Consider the following 23,091-nt stretch of genomic DNA (forward strand, 5'->3'; position numbering starts at 1 on the left):
GGGGCAGCTTGTGAGTGCTGCCTATGACAACATCAGAGCATTCTCCACAAAACTTGGGTTGTGAAAAGCCCAGCTTTCTCAGACAAACCTCTGCCATTTCCCAGCATGCAAGGCACTCATGGATTCAGGCACACCATTCAGTGGTGAGAAGTATGCTGATGCCATTGTAAAGCTGCAGGAAGAATTTCATCACAGGTTTGCAGACTTCAAAAGATTTTTGCTGATCCCTTCTCCTTCGGTGTGAAAGATGCTCCTCCTGAGCTTCAAATGGAGCTAATTGACCTGCAGTGCAATTCTGAACTCAAAGCCAAGTTCAGGGAGGTGAGTGGAAAAGCAGAGAACCTTGGACAATTTTTGAGAGAATTGCCCCCCACCTTCCCTGAGCTTTCCAAGATGTTCAAGCGGACCATGTGCCTTTTTGGAAGTACCTATCTCTGTGAAAAGCTCTTCTCCACCATGAACTTTAATAAGTCAAAGTTCCGGTCCAAACTTACTGATGAGCATCTTCAAGCCATACTGAGGGTCTCAGTTGCTTCTTCCCTCAAGCCAGATGTGGCTCAGCTGTGTAAGATGAAGTGCTGCCAGGTCTCTGGTAGCAAGGAGTAGGAGGAAGAAAGAGGAGCCAATGTTCTGAAGAACTGTTCATGTTCTGAATTGTTATTAATGTTAATTAAGTTAGAGAAGATTGGATTGTTCTTTTATTGTGGAATATTTGATGCGGCCCAGCCTCACCCAGACTCTACCTCCAGCGGCCCCCAGGTACGAGGATTTTGAGACCCCTACTATATATATAAAATGTATGTGTATGTACAGTTAGGGCCAGAAATATTTGGACAGTGACACAAGTTTTGTTATTTTAGATGTTTACAAAAACATGTTCAGAAATACAATTATATATATAATATGGGCTGAAAGTGCACACTCCCAGCTGCAATATGAGAGTTTCCACATCCAAATCGGAGAAAGGGTTTAGGAATCATAGCTCTGTAATGCATAGCCTCCTCTTTTTCAAGGGACCAAAAGTAATTGGACAATGGACTCTAAGGGCTGCAATTAACTCCGAAGGCGTCTCCCTCGTTAACCTGTAATCAATGAAGTAGTTAAAAGGTCTGGGGTTGATTCCAGGTGTGTGGTTTTGCATTTGGAAGCTGTTGCTGTGACCAGACAACATGCGGTCAAAGGAACTCTCAATTGAGGTGAAGCAGAACATCCTGAGACTGAAAAAAAAAGAAAGAATCCATCAGAGAGACAGCAGACATGCTTGGAGTAGCAAAATCAACAGTCAGGTACATTCTGAGAAAAAAGGAATTGACTGGTGAGCTTGGGAACTCAAAAAGGCCTGGGCGTCCACGGATGACAACAGTGGTGGATGATCGCCGCATACTTTCTTTGGTGAAGAAGAACCCGTTCACAACATCAACTGAAGTCCAGAACACTCAGGGAAGTAGGTGTATCTGTCTCTAAGTCAACAGTAAAGAGAAGACTCCATGAAAGTAAATACAAAGGGTTCACATCTAGATGCAAACCATTCATCAATTCCAAAAATAGACAGGCCAGAGTTAAATTTGCCGAAAAACACCTCAAGAAGCCAGCTCAGTTCTGGAAAAGTATTCTATGGACAGATGAGACAAAGATCAACCTGTACCAGAATGATGGGAAGAAAAAAGTTTGGAGAAGAAAGGGAACGGCACATGATCCAAGGCACACCACATCCTCTGTAAAACATGGTGGAGGCAACGTGATGGCATGGGCATGCATGGCTTTCAATGGCACTGGGTCACTTGTGTTTATTGATGACATAACAGCAGACAAGAGTAGCCGGATGAATTCTGAAGTGTACCGGGATATACTTTCAGCCCAGATTCAGCCAAATGCTGCAAAGTTGATCGGACGGCGCTTCATAGTACAGATGGACAATGACCCCAAGCATACAGCCAAAGCTACCCAGGAGTTCATGAGTGCAAAAAAGTGGAACATTCTGCAATGGCCAAGTCAATCACCAGATCTTAACCCAATTGAGCATGCATTTCACTTGCTCAAATCCAGACTTAAGACGGAAAGACCCACAAACAAGCAAGACCTGAAGGCTGCAGCTGTAAAGGCCTGGCAAAGCATTGGAGGAAACCCAGCGTTTGGTGATGTCCATGGGTTCCAGACTTAAGGCAGTGATTGCCTCCAAAGGATTCGCAACAAAATATTGAAAATAAAAATCTTTTGTTTGGGTTATGTTTATTTGTCCAACTACTTTTGAGCTCCTAAAATGTGGAGTGTTTGTAAAGAAATGTGTACAACTCCTACATTTTCTATCAGATATTTTTGTTCAACCCTTCAAATTAAACGTTACAATCTGCATTTCATTTCAAATCCAATGTGGTGGCATGGCAATCGCAACACGCATGCGCACATTTTCTCACGCAAGCTCGGTACGGATCGGGCAGAGTGTACGGATCAGGGACCACAGGGTTGTGGCGTTGTCCAATCAACAACTTCCCAGGCTTTCCCACTGGGACCTACCTTTTCCGGTTTGTTAATGTCGTGTTTTTGTTAATGTTGTGTTTTTGTAATTTGTAACTGGGCTTAGTTAATGTCGCTGTGTTTTTGTACTTTGTAATTGTGCTTAGTTAATGTTGTGATTTTGTTAATGTCGTTGGGTTTTTGTAATTTGTAATTGTGTTTAGTTAATATCATTGTGTTTTTGTTAATGACATTGTGTTTTTGTCATTTGTAATTGTGCTTAGTAAGTATCGTTGTGGTTGGCACTTCACGGCCACCGTAGTGTACAGACCGGTACACACCGTAAGAAAATGAAGGGAGAATTGAACCCAAATGCCGTTAGAAGCCAATAAGGATGAATGCTTATCACTGGGACTGTGTGTATGAAATAAAACACACGCGAACAAACAGAAAGCACAGCATAAAACCACTATGCATACACACAGTGGCAAAACGCAACTCAAAAGGATGCGGAAAACTCAACGCGTAAAAATAAAGCACAACCGTAGAATGGAAAACAACATGAAATACTCAACATGTGAAAAGGCAAAACTAAACCGTATAGACACGGGAGGAAAATAACAAAGGCAACTGAAAGAACGCGGAAGAAACTCAACGCGTAAAACGAAACCAAGGACGCCAGGGGAAGTGACCGGCAACAGGCGAACGCCGCAACAAAACAAAACCCTTCCCAAAATAAAAGAGTAACTGACAGGAAGAGATAAGACTGGAGGAAAACTTGAGATGGGCCAGAAGTGGCGCAGGAGGTAGATACTCGAATAAGTAAAAGTAAAAGGTAGAGAGAGAGAACAAGAGAAAGAGAGTAAGGTGGAGAGAAACATTCACACGGGAATGCACTAGGACTGACTCAGTGCCTCTTATGGAGGTAGAAGGTGTGGCATCCAAGCCAGCCCTGACACAGCCAGCAAGGCATCATTAGGGCAGCTAGTGTGTTTGGTACACCTTTACTGCCTCCATCTGCTGCCCTCAAAACTGAATCTATGGAATAGGGGGGAAAAATCAATTTAGAACTCAGAATAAATAGAGGAACAGTACAGATAGAACAATCCTAAATTGCATTTTTGATTAATAAAGTAGTACATATAAGCATATACCACTTAGAGCATTCAATTGTTATATAGTACACTATGCCTGACCCAGATTATTCTGGTCCATAAGCAGCAACTTGATAAGCTCATCCAATATTACATTGCACCTTGCTTATTACTCATTATACCACAGTTAGTTCCGACCCTACAATGTGATTGGCTGAGAGGCGATCTAGGAGTGCCGATATTACATGTTATAGCACTGTAACCGAAGCTCTCCATGTATTACTCCGCCACATACAGGTAACCTAGCAACGAAGCGGCGTTTACAAGCCAAACAGCGCAACTACAAACAAGTATCAAAAGTATCAAAATGAATTACACGGATTTAATTAAATCTATTGGCTTCGAAACCATTTGTTTCGATCTGAAACTGGTGGTTGACGTTATAAATGACCAGCCTGATTCCTCCAATGAGCCTCCAAGGTTTGTCATGCTTACAAATAATGATTTGGATGAGCTGGAAATGCAGAAAAACGAAATTAATACCGTTAAACAAACGTCCTGGGCTCTTAACGTATTTACATCCTGGTTAAAGAGCAACAACACTGCAGTCGATTTTAGTATTATCAACAAAAATGAAATGAATCAGCTTTTACGACGTTTTTATGGATCCGTCAGAAACGTGAAGGGAGAGTTATATGGCATCAGCAGCTTCGTTGGTTTAGAGCTGGACTGAACATATACCTGAACGAATCAGCCGTGGATGGTCAATAATTGTACTTTATTTTTAATAAATACAACTTTATCAACAGTTGTTTTTGTGTATATTTACCTCTATAATATTTATTGGGTAAGGCTGTTCGAGTGTTGTGTAAGTTTAGCAGCGAGCCATTGAATGGAACTATTTTAACTGGCGGAGTGTTTTTAACCAAACAGGTCGTATTTTCTCGTCCTCTTTTACTCAAAATCTTTCAATAAACAGCGATAATGGAACTGTGGTATAATCGCAATAATACACTCGAGGTTCGTGCTATAACGGGTAATATCGGCACTGCTGTGCTGATCTACGGCACTCGGCCTGCGGCCTCGTGCCTACGACCGCAGCACAGCAGTGCCGATATTACCCGTTATAGCACTCCCTCTCGTGTATTATTGCGTCAATATCAGTGGCCCAGACTATGTAATTTGGTGGCTGTCCTCTAGTCTCATGCCCAGTTCCATTTACTAACCTGACTTAGTTCTGAAGGCCTTCTGAAAACCACTGATGTGCCAGAACATCCTCGAGCACAGGACGTTTTTCAGGGTCCTTTTGCAGACACCATGTTAGCAGATGGCGGCAGTCTGTGTGTGTAGCAACGGGATTAGTTGAGAAAGAAAATCAGTTACCATCTGAAACCTCTGATCTGACTGTTCTAATGGCTTATTCAAAGTTTTTAAATGACAGAACTGTACAGAAACCTCCATCACTAACAAAAACTAAAAAGACTGAAGAAGTCTTTTTTTATAATTTTAAGACGGTTACAAAATGTTGTATTGCCAATTCTCCATTCTTCATTAGTACATTTTATCAATCTGTGGTTGTGTATTACATTACCAGATGAAATAATTACATAAATGATCATTTTGCAATTTAGAATTTCTAGTTATCTTGAAGATGCTTCTGCCTTTTCACCTCTGGATGGGTTTCCCTTGAAGCAGAGGTGTGCCTCAACAATGTCCTCCTCCTTCTCAAAGGGCACATCTCCACAGATAATGCTGTAGAGGAGCACACCCAGACTCCAGATGGTGGCTTGACGGCCCTCATACGTCCTGTCAATCAGCCATTCAGGTGGGCGGTATACCTTGGTGCCTAAGACAACGAGAGAGAATCATCAGTAACAAAATAACAAGTTTATAATAGTCTCTAATTTGATCCCATTTTTTAACTTGAGGTGCACATTTCATTCCTATGGTGAATAACCTTCAAAGCGCCTGTAGGGTTCGGTCTTAAGCAGATCGCCACAACCAAAGTCGATCAACTTGACGTCAAGGGTGTCGGTGTTGACCAGAAGGTTTTCTTCCTTGACGTCTCTATGCAGAACTCCACGGTCACGGCAGTGAAGGACAGCCTGAACCACCTGACGCATGATCAATCGTGCCAGTGGCTCAGGTAGTTGGTATTGGTGCAAGTCCAAGAAATCAAACAGGTCCATGCAGGGGATGGGTCGCTCCAGAATCAAGATGAAGCAGTCGCAATCAAACCATTCTAGCAGCTCCACAATATGCTGACAACGAGGTGGCTTGCACACCATCTCCATTAAAGCCACCTCTAGGGGGAGACTGCGAGTTTCGCCGGGCTAAAATTAGGGAACACATGGTTAGTATGGGTTTGAAGTTTTATAGTGGAATTATGGTTAGCAGGTCAACATGAAAGGGATCTGGATTGGTACCAATCATTAGATGAAACCTGAATCTAAAAAGTGAACTGTTTTCCATTCGTGTTGGGAGGAGTCACTGAATGGGATATTAACAGCTTTGCGTTTATAGTCCCTTTGCAGTTTTACCCATCTAAAAATTCCAGACATTGTTCCAATATTACATAAGTAAAGATATTGAACTTACAACAGTGATGAACCGTTCTGTGTGATGCTTCGGCACAAATTTAATGGCGATCTGGTCACATAAAAAACACAGCAAGTGAAGTTGTTTACACAAAACAGTCAGTACATTTAACATATATCTAAGGGCTTGCAGATGGTAGCCACAGCTTCTCATGTAACTCATAAATCTGGAGTCTGATAAATACTCATCCACAGATTGTCAAGCTTATCACATTGTATAATCAGGATCTTTGTGTTCAAAAAGTGGAAAAAGGTCAAGGCACATTAGATTTGACCACTTGATTGCCATGTGAATAAGAAAGGCTCTCTAGGGAAAACTCATAGCTCCTTTCAAAGTTCTAATCACAATCTAAAACAGAAATTAAGTCCCACAATCATTCTTGTATTGTGTGCTTATGCTCACCTGTTTTCCATCAGCCTTGCGGACTCCTGCATACACTGAGCCATATCCTCCTGTGCCCAGGAGATCTCCCACAGTGTAGCGTGAATTGAAGCTCACTACATGAAACAAAAACAAGTTACATCATTGTACAACATAAGATTCAGTCAAAATAAATTTCAGCAGGTGTAAAATGCTGGTAGTGTTGAGGGTGCTATTCTAGACAGACCTTTGCACTCCTCCTCTCTCTTCTCTCTCTTCTTCTTCTTTGCCCGCGTCTCCATGGGGTGGGGTGTCAAGTCTTGAGGAGCATCCCCTTTCCTCTTCCTACTCCGCCTCAGAGGTTCCTCTTCTCGCCCTCGCTTTGCAGACAACTTGCAGCTTCTGCTCACCTTGCGCTCAGCTAAAATGAAGAGAACACAATGTTTATGTAACCTTTAAGTAACATTAGAATTATTTTAACATTAGCCAATGGTTGACACAGCTGAATTATACAAGTAAAAAAAAAAAACATATTCCACATTTCAAACAGAATATAATCAAATACAAATAAATTTAATTGAAATAGAAATGCTAGTTGAAATATTAATCACTGCTGTTTCCCCATGTTTTTCTGCATCCTCTCTTTCTCATCCTCAATCATTTCTAAATCATTTCTTTGAAGAAAATGTAACTCGTGTGCTTGAAGAAAATGTATATGTACTATATGCACTGTAAATACAATTTTATCTTTCTTTGTTTAGACATTAGACTGCAGAAGCCTATGCCAATCTCGCCAGTAAACCACAGAGGGAGTAAATGTAGGCACTCCTTCAATGCTTGCTTTAAAACCATAGGATACATAGGCAACTTGCAGCTTCTGCTCCTCTTGCGCTCAGCTAAAATGAAGAGAACACAATGTTTATGTAACCTTTAAGTAACATAAGGATTATTTTAACATTAGCCAATGGTTGACACAGCTGAATTATACAAGTAAAAAAAAACATATTCCACATTTCAAACAGAATATAATCAAATACAAATAAATTTAGATATATAATAGAAATGCTAGTTGAAATATTAATCACTGCTGTTTCCCCATGCTTTTCTGCAATTATAATTTTAAATGTGAGCATCCTCTCTTTCTCATCCTCAATCATTTCTAAATCATTTCTTTGAAGAAAATGTAACTCGTGTGCTTGAAGAAAATGTATATGTACTATATGCACTGTAAATACAATTTCATCTTTCTTTTAGTTATTTTAGTTGTAATTTTAGAGACCATTTTGTGTTAATGCATCATTTATATTGGGGGTCTTTTATTTTGACATTTGGGGGGTTTGTGTTTTGTGGAGTGGCGAGATTACAGCTCGCGTTGTGTTCGGTGGATTGCTCCTACTTGTGAGGTGGATTAAAAAAAGTTAATAGTCCCATCCGTTGGCTCTAGTGTGGAATTTTGTTGAATAAGGCCTTTGTTCGGAAGCTAGAGTTTATTTTAAACTCCCACGCCTTTCATTACTAACACACCCGATAATTATATCTGAGAATTATATATATGAGCAAATATAGTGTGTGTATCGTTATTTGTAGTAGTAATTCCGATCGCAAGATACATGCAAGGTAGGATGTGTTAGCTCAGTGGAAGTGGAAATTACCCAACACAATTTAGTTTGTATAGGCCATACACGGGCAAACTACGGCCCCTTAGGCTTTTTAATCCGACCCGCCAAACCTGTCTAAATGATAGTAAGAACGTCATTTTCCCCTTTTCACGCTTTCATCTGCAATACCATCGTCTCCCCAATAGATGGCGCATTAATCCAGACACATTGACCTCCGTTGGAGTGTAACTTTCCTGCTGCCGTTTTGCCCTTCGGTAAAAATGAGAGGAGCAAAGAAAAGAAAAGAAAAGTGGACACGGAGTGCCGAGTGTCTAAAAAAGAGTGGAAAACAAAATATTTTTTCACGGAGGTCCGGCACAATCAACTGATTGCAATAAAACATTCAAGTCTAGTCTTGCTTGTAAGCTCACATTGTCCTTGCCCACAGAAGTGGGTACAAAGCACAAACTCCTTATATCACACAGACTGCTGCTGCATTGTTTAAAACTGGCCAAGTGATACCCAATACTTAAATAAGCCATGTTACATAGATTACAAAGATTAATAGATATATGCTTTGGCAGCAGTCCAGATGAGGTATCAGAAGCCAGCAAAGCAGCATGACAATGTTTTGTTTAGATTGTTTGGGGGTGTACTAAAATAGTGAAAAATGACATCTGTAATCCATATTATCAGTATTACCCGTATTATCAGTATTATACTATGCTGGTATAACAATGATTCGAAGCATTATCACCTTAGACTAAACACACCCACCTAGCAGATAACGAGTGTCACAGTACACCCACACTGTATGTGGGTCGTCAAGGTGCCCACTCTAAAGTGCTCTACTCTACACCAAACATATCACAACAAAGTAATGAATGGAAAATGAAATACATTCAAATTCATTTGTCTTCCTCTGGTCCATCTGGTTCGTTCATTTGTCTTCCCCTGTTTCTAATAAATACTGTCCACATGTTTCATAATACAAATATGTAGTCATGGTCACTTGGCAGTCATGGCTGAGTTGTTGTTATTCACATTTCCTTATAATACAGCTGACTGTCGAATGTTTAGGAGCAAGGAAATTTCATGACTGGATTTGTTGCACAGGTGGCATATTGTCACAGTTCCACGCTGGAAAGCACTGAGCTCCTGAGAGTGACCCATTCACAAATGTTTGTAAAAACAGTACGCGTGCCTAGTAAAAATATCTTATCAATGTCTATATGAAAGAAGAGGATCTGCCTCAGAACCTCGCCTTGAACATGGGGTTGAGCAAGGTGTCTCTGCCTCTCCATGTCAGGGCCTAAATGCAAAACACCAACCCAGGGCACAGAGGATGCATGAACGTGTACTGTTAAGATCATCAGGTCTATAAGAAGGGCTACAGTGCCATGTGAATTCATTACAATGTTGAAGACTATGTGATGTCTCATTTTCTGATAAAACTGATGTTTTACTGGTCAGGTCATGTGCAGAAAGCTGATGGTTCTGCACCTCTGCCAGACCTTACAAACAAATAAATGTTTTTTTTATACTTTATCATGCATGGTTGTTTGGTTTGTTGAATATGCATGTAATCTTCAGTGTTACACAGTACCAGTGTGGAGTGGACCTGTGGGCTGGTGGATGTCCCATATAGATGGTCCTTCTACAGGCATGCTAACATGGCTGACATTTGAGGGTCCGGCCGTACTTCCGCCGTGGATCACTGGCTCTTGGGGGTTGTAGGACACACCTGAAAATCCCACAGCAGGTAAAGTGAACCCCAGCACGCCTCACAGTGAGGCTCAAATGCCTTGTAAGTGTTTCCCAATGAACAAGTAATTATAAGAAGGGCTATGGTGCCATGTGATGTCATTAGAATGTGGGGAGAATGCTTAAGAATTTGTGATGTTAGAAATCTGTTTCTTTTTAAAAATGTTTATTTTTATTTGCTTTATTCATGGCCACATGGACAATGTTAACACATGGTGGGATTTATGAAAATTGAGTCAAAGAAATCAAAGAAATAACCCATGCTCCATTAATTATATTATCCTGTACACATGAAATAAAGAGCTTGACAGTCATCAATAGAATAAATATACATGTTATTTTTCTGAACCTTAGAAACCTACTACATAAATGTGTATATTTAATTTTTTATTATTATGAATAAGCCTATGGAAATCCATACTCATAAGAACTAAATATACTGTCTTACATAGAAGTATAAAATTATGTACAGTATATGAAAATGTATTTTTCTCACCATGAGTGGTACAACCTGGTGTGTCTATGAAGTTGTTTTGTTCCTGCCCAGGCCTTGGCTGGTCAATTCTGCAGGGGTAAAAACTCATTCTCAAGGTGAAAAATAGAAAGGATAGAAAGATAGAAAGATCTACAAAAAATAGAAAGTAAATCAGATCTTATTTGTAAGATTTGTAAGATTTGTAAGGGTTGTAAGTCACAGAGCAAAATCTCATACAACCAATTCTGAGCTTTTCAGCATCAAAATTGAAATCAAAACATTCCACCTTCCCAACCAAACATTCTAAACCAAACATTCCAAAGTTGAGTAGCACATGTAATATCACAACTTCCAATTTTTTAACCAAAACACCAAATCAGCCAGGCTGCTACAATAACCTGATGCAGCCTGGCTTGTATACACCTTTCATACACCTTTTCCCTGGTCAAAGTCAGGCACTTTCAATGTCTATTTTCTTTCAATTTCTATTTTCAATATTTTCCAGTACCTTACAGCTTAGGTGTAATTACAAATCAGTGATTCTTGAGACAAGGGACAAAACGGGGTTACAAATATACACTGCTCAAAAAAATAAAGGGAACCCTTAAACAACACAATATAATTCCAAGTCAACCACACTTCTGTGAAACCAACCTGTTCAGTTAGGAAGCAACACTGATTGTGAATCAATTTAACCTGCTGTTGTGCAAATGGAATAGACAAAAGGTAGAAATGAGAGGCAATTAGCAAGACCCCCCCATAAAGGAGTGGTTCTGCAGGTGGGGACCACAGACCACTTCTCAGTACCTATGCTTTCTGGCTGATGTTTTGGTCACTTTTGAATGTTGGTGGTCCTTTCACACTCGTGGTAGCATGAGACGGACTCTACAACCCACACGAGTGGCTCAGGTAGTGCAGCTCATCCAGGATGCCACATCAATGCGAGCTGTGGCAAGAAGGTTTGCTATGTCTGTCAGCGCAGTGTCCAGAGGCTGGAGGCGCTACCAGGAGACAGGCCAGTACACCAGGAGACGTGGAGGAGGCCGTAGGAGGGCAACAACCCAGCAGCAGGACCGCTACCTCTGCCTTTGTGCAAGCAGGAACAGGAGGAGCACTGCCAGAGCCCTGCAAAATGACTTCCAGCAGGCCACAAATGTGCATGTGTCTGCACAAGCGGTTAGAAACCGACTCCATGAGGATGGTATGAGGGACCGACGTCCACAGATGGGGGGTTGTGCTCACAGCCCAACACCGTGCAGCACGCTTGGCATTTGCCAGAGAACACCAGGATTGGCAAATTCGCCACTGGCACCTTGTGCTCTTCACAGATGAAAACAGGTTCACACTGAGCACGTGACAGACATAACAGAGTCTGGAGACGCCGTGGAGAGCGATCTGCTGCCTGCAACATCCTTCAGCATGACCGGTTTGGCAGTGGGTCAGTAATGGTGTGGGGTGGCATTTCATTGGAGGGCCACACAGCCCTCCATGTGCTCACCAGAGGTAGCCTGACTGCCATTACGTACCGAGATGAGATCCTCAGACCCCTTGTGAGACCATATGCTGGTGCGGTTGGCCCTGGGTTCCTCCTAATGCAGGACAATGTTAGACCTCATGTGGCTGGAGTGTGTCAGCAGTTCCTGCAATGTGAAGGCATTGAAGCTATGGACTGGCCCGCCCGTTCCCCAGACCTGATTGAGCACATCTGGGACATCATGTCTCACTCCATCCACCAACGTCACGTTGCACCACAGACTGTCCAGGAGTTGGCGGATGCTTTAGTCCAGGTCTGGGAGGTGATCCCTCAGGAGACCATCCGCCACTTCATCAGGAGCATGCCCAGGCGTTGTAGGGAGGTCATACAGGCATGTGGAGGCCACACACAATACTGAGCCTCATTTTGACTTGTTTTAAGGACATTACATCAAAGTTGGATCAGCCTGTAGTGTGTTTTTCCACTTTAATTTTGTGTGTGGCTCCAAATCCCGGCCTCCATTGGTTAATAAATGTGATTTCCATTGATGATTTTTGTGTGATTTTGTTGTCAGCACATTCAACTTTGTACAGAACAAAGTATTCAATGAGAATATTTCATTCATTCAGATCTAGGATGTGTTATTTGAGTGTTCCCTTTATTTTTTTGAGCAGTGTATAATAAGTATGAACTCCTAATAATTATATTATTTCTTTAAGTGATAGAATATTTAAAAGGTAATCACAGTAAATAGTATATGTCTTTTATATCCAGCAGTTTCAAAAACTTGAGGAAATAAGGGATGAGGATACAGAGAGAAGGGAAAGTGAGATTGAACAAAGAGAGAACATGGCTAGTGAGGAGAGACAGGGAGAGCTAATACAACCCAGTGAGCCAGCAGCCAGTCAGCATAACCATCAGCCAGAAGCCAGCCAATCAGAGCTATTGAAAAAATTAAAGAGACTAGAAAGAATCATGAGGAAAACAAAGGCAGCACTACAAAAAATAAGGAAGGAAAATGCCACTCTCAAGAGACACTGAAAGTTAGGGACACAAAACTTAAGAAAACGTTTTCAAAAGATCAAATGAAAGCATTAGGCAGACTAACCACAAAAGGGATGAAATGGAGCAATGAGACAATTAAGAAGGCGTTGAAAATTGGCTTTACTGCTGGTGGGACAGGTTACAAGACCCTGCAGGAACTGCAATTTCCCCTGCCAGGAATAAGAACCCTACAGAGAAGGATGCAATGCGTTAGATTTGAGCCTGGTGTGCTGACAGAGGTGTTTGATTTCCTTAAACTGAAGGTAGATGGGTTGACAGAGATTGAACGGGAATGTCTGTTGACCTTGGATGAAATGGCAATCACACCAAGTGTGGAGTTGTATATGCTTACCGGCAAACTCTACGGTGATGTGACTTTGCCAGGTCACACAGGAGTAGCAACACATGCTTGTGTCTTTATGCTGGCTGGAAGCACAAACATGGTGGAAGCAAGTAGTGGCATATCAAGTAGTGGCATATCATTTCACTGGCAATACTACCAACAGAGCACAGTACAGGCCAATAATTATTGAATTAATACAAAGGGCAGCATCCATAGGGCTACATGTGTTCAACGTCACCACTGACATGGGCAGCCCTAAGCAGGCCATGTGGAGATCCTTTGGGGTCAACCTCAATAAAACATCTGGGCCACATCCATCAACACCAGACAGACAACTTTATTTCATGCCTGATGTCCAGAGCCGGCCCTGACCAATGTGGTGCCCTAGGCGAGATTTTGGTTGGTGCCCCCTGCATCATCAATCATTGTGTTGATTGTGTCACTATTAAAGAAACAAATAAAAAGCGAATGACTTAAATATTACCATATAACAAGCAATAAATATAAAGGTGTTGCACAAAAAATATTTTAAAACTATTTTACATAACGTAGTGCAGAGAACAACTTTTAAATATTAATAATAAATTTAAAATAAAAATAAAAAAAACTACCACCAGTGCAAATCAGGGCAATTTGCCTACTGCAACATTATTATTTCAAAAGTGCATTCGCAATGAACAGAGGGTTAGTATGTATTTATTTTAAGCTAAGCTAATCATAGCACCTCCTAGGATTGGGCAGTATGATGACTCTTTTCACTAAGATCATACAGAGGGGAAAAAGCCACAATGACGATTGAGTGTTGTGAGTCAAGCAAGCTGGTTTCAAAGAAAAACACAACAGCTACAGATTGGCAACATTTTGGATTTGTTTCAAATAAAAAGGAGACCATTGGAGCACGCCCCCACGATTTTAATTCGATAATATGATTGGTTGATAAAACTGCCAATCTATAATAAAAGCTCTCAATGTAAAAGGGCCTTTCTCTCTTTTACCTAGAAACAACGGTGTGAAATATTCTGATTGGTAGATTTTTTATTTCACTGCTGAGGTTTTTTTCCAGCACAAGTACGAAAAGTGGATTTGAAAGCCGATTTATAGGAAAAATACAAATTATTGATGAAGTGTTATTAACATATATTACATATAATAGATAAAGCATCCTTTTTAAGATCAATTAACCTTCAGAGAAGGCGTTGAAGTCCCTGACGATTCGCCAATGGTATAGTGTTAATTCACCACATATTACCATTATATTACCTGTTTTTCTGCCTTTTTGAGGTCTTTACAGGGAGATGTCACTCATTCTGTGGTGTATAGAGAAACAGTAACGAGGTGCGCAGAGCGCGCGGGGGAGGGCGGGTTGGCGTGCGGGTGATAGGTGTCGTGTGTTGTTATTATAAGAATTATTAATTTGACTAATATTATTAAACAATGAAATTATGATTATGTGGACTTTGCTTGTTTTCACATTTATTAATTGTTCATTTGTTAAAAATAAAAATAAAAACCACATGCACGTGAGCGTCTCCCTGGACAGCCGGCGCCCCTAGCATTTGCCTATGTCGCCTAATGGAAGGGCCGGCCCTGCTGATGTCCCACATCTGGTAAAGAGCTTGAAAAGTGCCCTTGTCCGTGGACATGTGTTCAAAATTCCTGAGGACATTGTAAACAAAGAGAACCTCCTCTCTAATGAGGTTTCAGTGGTCCCTATTAAAGACCTAGTGGCCTTTCAGGAAGGGATGGCATTAAAAATAGCTCCACATCCGTCAGCTGCAGCCATCGAGCCAAGTCACTTTGACAAGATGAAGGTTGGTCCTGCTCTAAATGTATTCAGTAAGGCAACAAGTGCTGGGCTGAAACACATGGTGCAGCAAGAAAAACGCCCTCTGTCCTACACAACTACAGCGTGGCTCCTGGAGCAAGTTGATCATTGGTTCAATCTAATGTCATCTCGTCATCCAATTAGGGCCTTGAGCAGACTGAAGATGGAGGAGTAGCAAAAGGCCATCACCTTCCTCCAGGACATTGTCCATCTGTTCCGTGGGATGAAGATTGGTCAGAAGGGACACTGGAAGCCTGTTCAGACTGGGGTGATAATGGCAACAACATCAATTTTAGCCATACGAGAAGAGATGCTGACTAGAGGACACAGGTTTGTGTTAACATCAAGATTCACACAAGACTGCCTTGAAAATACCTTCAGCTGTGTGAGGTCTAAAAATCCTGTCCCAACTCCAGTGGAATTCCATCGTGCACTGAGGATCATATCTGTGGGACAGTTCCTCACAGCCATCAGGTTTGGGAGCTACCTGGAAGACAACAGTAGCTTTTTGGCAGACTTCTTGGACACAGTGGAGCAAAATGTCATACCATCAGTCAGAGTGGAACAGCTAATGGCGGTCAACAGAGCTGCACCTGACCTCACAAAGAGCGGGAAATGCATTCTCTTCCATCTTGCTGGCTACATCGTCCACAAGGTCATTAGGTTTGCCAGCATCTGTGAAAAATGCAAAATTGCAGCACAGCACAGTGATGACAGTCCTGCTGGAGAAAACAGCATCTTATTGAACTTAAAAGAGCAAGGCAGGTGCTCTTTGTCATCCTTCCCAAGACGCATATGATTTCATTCACCAAATTGAGGAACTATTTAGGACCAAGACTGGTTCCTGCCTCATGGAACTCCCTGATGCAGTGAGGGGTCTTGGAGAAACAAGCTCAGGCACTTTATAATAATAATAATAATAATAATAATCTTTATTTATATAGCACCTTTCATACATACATGCAACTCAAAGTGCTTTACAGTATAAATAAAATAAACATAAAAAGAAGACAAAAAGAAAATGTTAAAGAAATTAAAGTAAAATAACATAAAATGTAAAAAAGTAAAGTAAACAATATAATAAAAAAGTAAAGTAAATAAAACTAATTAAGATAAGTAAATATAAGAAGATAAAAATAAAATATTAAAATTAAAGATAAAAAGAAATAATTAAATAAAGTGACAAATTATAAAATAATAGACTAGAATTTCTTAACTAAAAGCAGATCTAAACAGGAAAGTTTTGAGACTGTTCTTGAAACTATTCAGGGATGAAATGCATCTGAGCTCTTCAGGAAGAGAATTCCAGAGCTTTGGGCCATAGTGGCTAAAAGCACCCTCGCCAATCTTTAATCGGCATCTAGGAATCACCAGTAGATTTACTGTTTGAAGACCTCAGAGACCTGACTGGAACATATCTAACCATCATTTCACTGAGGTAAAGAGGGGCAAGACCATGAAGACATTTAAAAACCATGACTAGAACCTTAAAATCTATCCTAAAGCTGACAGGTAACCAGTGCAGTGAGTGGAGTGCAGGTGTAATATGATCTCTCTTTCTCCTGCGGGTCAGAACCCTTGCAGCCGCGTTCTGAACTCGCTGTAGGTGCGAAATAGAGCTCTTTGGAAGAGCAGATAGAACAGCGTTACAATAATCTAGCCTTGATGTGATAAATGCATGGACAAGTTTTTCACTGTCAGCAGGAGTGAGCATATCCCGGATCTTAGCAATGTTTCGAAGGTGAAAATAAGCTGTCTTGCATGTAGTCATGATGTGTGATTTGAAGCTGAGCTCATTATCAAAGGTGACGCCCAGGTTCTTAACACATTGTCTGGCATTCAGATTCATTTTATTTAAATAGGTCTGGACATCATTCCTTTGTGAATCACTGCCAAGAACAAGAACCTCTGTCTTCTGTTTATTTAATTGCAGAAAATTGTCAGACATCGATGTCTGTATATCATCTATGCAGTCAAACAGTGAGCAAATTGATTTTAGGGCCTTAGGTTCTAGAGAAATGTAAAGTTGAGTGTCATCTGCATATTGATGATAACTAATACCATGTTTATTAATGATATATGGTAGCGGAAGCATATATAGGTTGAATAGTAACGGCCCAAGAATTGATCCTTGGGGGACGCCACAAGTTATTTTTTGACGTGTGGAGGAAGAGGTACCTAATGCTACATAGTAATCACGCCCAGTTAGGTACGATCTAAACCAGTCTAAGACTAAGCCACTAAGGCCTACCCAACTCTGTAGTCGATCAAGAAGAATTTCATGATCAACCGTGTCAAAAGCGGCGCTTAAATCCAGCAGAAAAAGGACTGAGAGTTTGCCTGCATCCTTATTCAAGGGCTGTTTCAGTGCTGTGGAGAGCTCTGAAACCAGATTGAAAAGTGACATGGTTTCAAGCATTTCTTCAAAATCTTCAAGAAAGTCTGCATGTAGTCTGGGAGGATGATAGATAACAATCAAAAGAACTGAATAAGTACTGTTGAGTTGTACTGCCAGATATTCAAACGTAGGATGTTCCCCTAATGAGATCTGCTTACAGCGGAATGCTTTATGGTAAAAACATGCAACACCACCACCTCTCTTATTTACTCTAGAGACATTAAAATAGTTAAAGTCAGGAGGCGAAGCTTCATTTAGCACTATTGCTCCATTGCTATCAAGCCAAGTCTCTGTTAGAAAAAGAAAGTCCAGACAATAATCTTCAATTAATTTAGCTATTATAAAAGTCTTGTTTGTGAGTGAGAGGTCGTTTAGTAAGGAGACTTTGAAGACTTGATGTGTTTGATCGGCATCACTTACATCACTTGTGGATTTCACTGGGATCAAATTTTGTTTGTTACAATGTTTTGTGCCCTTGTGTTTTCTTCTGATTACATTTTTATTTCGATTCTGAGAGCCATGCCACCGGCTATTTAAAATAACTGGAATGTAGCACTTACTAGGAGCATGGGTTCTAGTGTGTCAGACCTGAGTCACTGAGTGTGCAGGAGAAGTAAGTGAGTTCCTACAAGACTGCAGACTGTAGTGTTGCGACAATGCAGAGAAACGTCTCTTTCTTTGCCAGTTACAGGGACGGTTTTATCAGCAGCTTGTGTGGCAAGAATCGAGTCCAGATATTCCTCATCCTCCCTTATAGAATGTAAGGTATGGATTCTTTCCTGAAGTTCCGCCACCCTCTGAGACAGTTTGATACACTCAGAGCAAATAGATGATGTGGAAGCATGAGCCATAATCGAGGCAATATCAAGAGAACTGGGCACACAAGGCTCAAATATCCAAGTTAAAAATCAAGTGCAAAATTAACACCCAAGAAGTTCTGGCAGGTATTTCACAGCTGGGAAAGTATCAGTTACTGATAGAACGGTGCACTAAAACCACTAACTCACAAGGTTGAGGCACAAAAACAGTTCACTCGCAGTGTCGGACTGTCGGAGTATCAAAAATGCTAAATTATCCTTTACAGATAAATGTAAAAAAGCTTACCAAGTGAAGTAATGAGTAATGGATCCTTTTAACTTGTAAAAATAACTTAACTTGTAGTTATAACTCCAATAAATGAAAAAACAGTAAAGGACAGGCAGAGCTGGCAGAAAAGCGTCTGTACAGGAGGAAAGCAGGAAGTAGGAGGAAAGCAGGAAGCTCACTTTACAGTAAGCTTCCAGCTTGCTGTGGAGTACAAGACAAAATCATGAAAAGATTCATACGGCTAAGGTTGAGAATTGAGGCGGCAACAATACCAAATGACAGAAAGAAGAAACAGTTAAAAGATGGTCATTTTGGAAGCAAGAGCCAATCCAGAAAGTTGAAAAACAACTCCAAGAGCCAAGCTTCAAAATCCGGCAACCCCTAAACAGCTCCAAATGTGCCATCAAGCCCATTAGTCACTCCAACAGAAACATTTGGACTAATCATTGCTCCTACAAGTGCTCCAGCCCCCCCAGCCAACATCACTACTCCTACACTCCTACAGCCAACATACGGCAGTGTAATAAACATTGATTTCTTATTGCTATTTGAAACTTACCTTGTTGTGTTTTCAATCTCATCATGGTCAGCACCCAATTATCCCACAGCAGGCAACTAATATACACCAACAAGATAAATTAAATACAACATAAATAATACAATAATAGAATACAAGTCTAGTATGGTTACATATGATTACATATATCATACTGTACTATAACATTTTAGTATGTTGTATTCCTCTTTAGTCTTGTAAGATTCATTGATCAAAAGTGCCACCCTAGTTTCAACTTACCTTGTGTTTTCAATCTCTCTTGATGACCTTCCCTCTCCCTTTGCCATCAATCCAAAGTCTGCTGAGCATAATACAGATAATAGTCAACAGAATAACAAAATCTAAACACTTGATCTATAAATTACACTGTTGTGTACTATTTAGAAGTCTTAAATATGCATTCTAATCAATATCAGCAGTGATGTATCACAAGAATGGCTCTCCTACTTATTGTGCGTTAGCTTACCGTTAGCTGGTACTCCAAAATGGATATCCTCATTTCAGCTCCTCGACCCAACACACTCTACAATCACACTCAAATGTTATATTTAACCAATACTTAGCTGCCCCGCAAAAACATCGCGTTTAGGTGAAATGGCATTAAGAGTGGAATTTACAATTAATAGGCTGTCAGTGGTTAATGTGAAATCTCGCTAACCGTATTCACGTTGCCTTAGCATACATTTAGTTCCCTAAATCTGCTTATTAAGAGGTGGATAATTCACTAAAATATTTTAATGCACATGTTAATTTGATTCTGATGTCCTTATAATACACAATCTGATTTTTTAGGCGTACTAACCTGCAAAAGTGTTAAAAAACGGTAAATGACTGGCAGCAGCGGCTGCCAAACAAAAACTTTAATTTTAAAGTAAAAAACCCTGATTTAAATTAAGTGGAAAAACAATAAATTTACAGAAAAATTCATTAAACATTCTGCAGATTTTTCCTGGATTATTATGATTTAGCACTTTTAGATTTAGCAAAGTGACAGCAGTAATATTTTTGCAGAGAAATATCGTTATTTTACAACTTTTCCCTGATTTATTACAATTAAGCACTTTCAATAAAGTGACAGTACTAAAAGTTTTGCAGAGAAATACCTTTATTTTACAACTTTTCCCTAAATTATTACAATTAAGCACTTTCAATAAAGTGACAGCACTAATAGTTTTGCAGAGAAATACCTTTATTTTACAACTTTTCCCTGAATTAGTACAATTAAGCACTTTCAATAAAGTGACAGCACAAAAAGTTCTGCTGAGAAGTACCGTAATTTTACAGATTTTTCCTGTCCATATTCATCGTGACTTCCAGGACAAACTCAAATGTGGAATGCAAACTGCAAAGTTATTTTATACAAATGAAAAAGTATATTATACCAATGTTGAGCACCTCAATGTCCTCTATCATCACTTTTAATCATTTAAATCCCCAGGACTGTACTCAGTGTCTTTCTCCATCACCAATATCAGTAGCCTGAACACAACTACAAACACATAACACTGATGTGACATGAAAGATACACTCCTTCTCATTTACATGTAGGGCATTTAGCAGACACTCTTATCCAGAGCGCCTTACGAAGTGCTTTGCCATCTGTTCACAGAATTAATTCTAAATAGTACATTGATAGGTCAGAATTCAAGATACCCTCGAACCAGAATACTACTAAACTACAGAAATCAATGCAAATACCTAGAAGTACACAAAAACATAGGCTGAATATTGCTAAACTACAGAAATTAAAATGGATACCTACAAGAAATGCAAACTCACATAGGTACTATATCATACAACGGAAACAACTATGACAAGTGCTAGAGATTTAGTCTGTTCTACAGATGAGTCTTCAGTCATTTGAAGACTGCTAAGGACTCTGCAGTCTGGACAGTCAATGGAAGCTCATTCCACTATCTTGGAGCCAGGACAGGTCTTGAAGTTTGTTTTCCGTGAGACTTTAAGCATGGCGTTTTAAGCCAAGCCGTACTTGAGGTTCAAAGTACTCAAGGTTTGGATGGGGCTTTGACCATGGCCATCATGTAGGGAGGGGTTGGTCCATTTTTGGCTTTGCAAGCAAGCATCGAGGTTTTAGATCTGATGTATGCAGCTACTGGAAGGCAGTAAAGAGAATGCAGCACTGGAGTGATATGTGAACTTGGGGAGATTGAAGACCAGTCATGCTGCTGCATTCTGGATCAGTTTGTAGAGGTCTGATGACCCATAGAGAAAGATCCGTAAGTAAGCAGTTGCAGTAGTCCAGCTTTGAGATGATGAGAGACTGTAAAAGCACCTGGGTAGCTCCCTGTGAAAGAAAGGGTTGTATTCTCCGTATGTTGCAGAGAAGAAATCTGCAGGATCTGGTCATTGGCCTCTCAGAAGTGAAAAGCTGAAGTCTGCCTGTTAAAAAGTTGCAGACAAAATCCAAAGTTAGCTGCTGTTAATTTTGTGCCAATAACATTACAAATATTATAGTACAAATATATAGCAAAGCCATTTCAAAAAGGGATCACACTTCTGTGTTATGTTGAATCATGACAATGATAGCACTTAATCTTGGAAAACACATAAACAGTGAAGAGGGATTCAGGAGGTGGCAGATCCTGAAGATCCAGTGTAGTGGTGCAGCAGGGAGAGTCACTCACCTCAACATAATGGCCAGATTGATTTGTAGGCTACTGTGAGCTAGGCTGTGATGCTCCTGCTCTGGGCTGTGATGCTCCTGCTCTGGGCTGTGTTGCGCTCCTTCTCTGGGCTGTGTTGCGCTCCTGCTCTGGGCTGTGTGGTGCTCCTGCACTGGGCTGTGTTGCGCTCCTGCTCTGGGCTGTGTTGCGCTCCTGCTCTGGGCTGTGTTGCGCTCCTGCTCTGGGCTGTGTTGCGCTCTAGCTCTGTACAGTAAACAAAATGTAGGCCAAACTTGGTGCATATAATTTTTTTGCTTTACATATTTAACATATGAGAAAAGCATATTTATTCCCTAAGGGTTAAAATGTAATGGACAAAATCTTCACAATGATCACAATAATGGTGTTTTAATTTTTTACACAAACCATACCTGGTCTCCTTCACCCTTTCTTTCTTCAGTGCATAATGGCCGGATTGATTTGTACTGTGAGCTAGGCTGTGATGCTCCTGCTCTGAGTTGTGTTATGCTCCTGCTCTGGGCTGTGTTGCGCTCCTGCTCTGGGCTGTGTTGCGCTCCTGCTCTGGGCTGTGTTGCGATCTTTATCAAATGAAACATTCACGTGAAATGTGTTTTTAAACTGGGCTAACTAGCTAGTTAACTAGCTAACGTTGGCTTACATAAAGTAAGGACGTTTTCTTACCTGATGTCACCAATAATGCTTCACTTAAATTTTCTTCCTCTGTGCCCCGTTTCCATCTTATTTTGTTGAATCATCCAACGATAATCCGCTCAAAATAATAATTTGGCAGGTAGATGTAAAATAATCCAGGTAGCTAGCTAGCCACCACAGCTCGTAGGCTGACCGTCAGCACACTCACTGAAATGTTCAAACATGACCTGAGAGGCGCGAACAGTTGTCATTGGCCAGTTTCCTGAATGACAGTCAGATTAACCAATTATGGTTAAAAGCAATACGTTGAGCTCAAATCACGTTTATGCCCCTAGCCTAGAGATAACATTTATATTTAAGTGGTTGTTCAACTTGTGTTTTTATTCCAGTGTGTAACTATAGGCACACACATTTTTAAGTTTAAAAGCCTGTTCCATTACAATGTACGTCTACCAGTATATCAGTTCATCTGTCTCTCAGTGTGTTACAGGTTATTTCCTTGGTTATGTTCAAGTATAGACCCAGTGTTTAGAAATGTTTCTTTTAAAAGTCCAGCGCCCAAACAAACTGCCATTTTCTATTGCCATTGACTGCACAAGAACTAAAATGAGAACAGACATCAATAGAGATGGAACAATCAACAGAAATCTCCTACAGCCATTACTACAGTTACATACTTTAGATATGCCAATGTAAAAATCTAATGTCTGAACTGACATTAGGAAG

At 40.5% G+C, this 23,091-nt stretch overlaps 1 protein-coding gene across 1 annotated transcript; it reads right to left on the reverse strand.

Moving 5' to 3' along the window:
- Positions 1–5,188: 5,188 nt before the first annotated feature.
- LOC143496520 (serine/threonine-protein kinase pim-2-like) lies at positions 5,189–11,038 on the reverse strand. Its single transcript, XM_076992687.1, has 7 exons — positions 10,365–11,038; positions 9,711–9,848; positions 6,754–6,927; positions 6,549–6,643; positions 6,147–6,197; positions 5,506–5,881; positions 5,189–5,394 (listed from the first exon to the last, which is right to left on the reverse strand). Exons 1-7 carry the CDS (start codon positions 10,450–10,452, stop codon positions 5,189–5,191), a joined length of 1,128 nt encoding a protein of 375 aa, XP_076848802.1. The 5' UTR covers positions 10,453–11,038.
- Between the last annotated feature and the right edge of the window lie 12,053 nt (positions 11,039–23,091).

The sequence above is a fragment of the Brachyhypopomus gauderio genome, unplaced genomic scaffold (assembly GCF_052324685.1).
Source record: "Brachyhypopomus gauderio isolate BG-103 unplaced genomic scaffold, BGAUD_0.2 sc96, whole genome shotgun sequence".
NCBI lineage: Eukaryota > Metazoa > Chordata > Actinopteri > Gymnotiformes > Hypopomidae > Brachyhypopomus > Brachyhypopomus gauderio.

What these genes read in the sequence shown, in the direction of transcription:
- LOC143496520 (XM_076992687.1), bottom strand. Translation starts at nt 10,452, where the DNA reads ATGAGTTTTTACCCCTGCAGAATTGACCAGCCAAGGCCTGGGCAGGAA. An exon ending in CAGAACGGTTCATCACTGTT is followed by an intron (nt 5,882 to 6,146) that starts GTAAGTTCAATA and finishes CCCTAATTTTAG; the next exon opens with CCCGGCGAAACTCGCAGTCT. An exon ending in ACCCTACAGGCGCTTTGAAG is followed by an intron (nt 5,395 to 5,505) that starts GTTATTCACCAT and finishes TCGTTGTCTTAG; the next exon opens with GCACCAAGGTATACCGCCCA.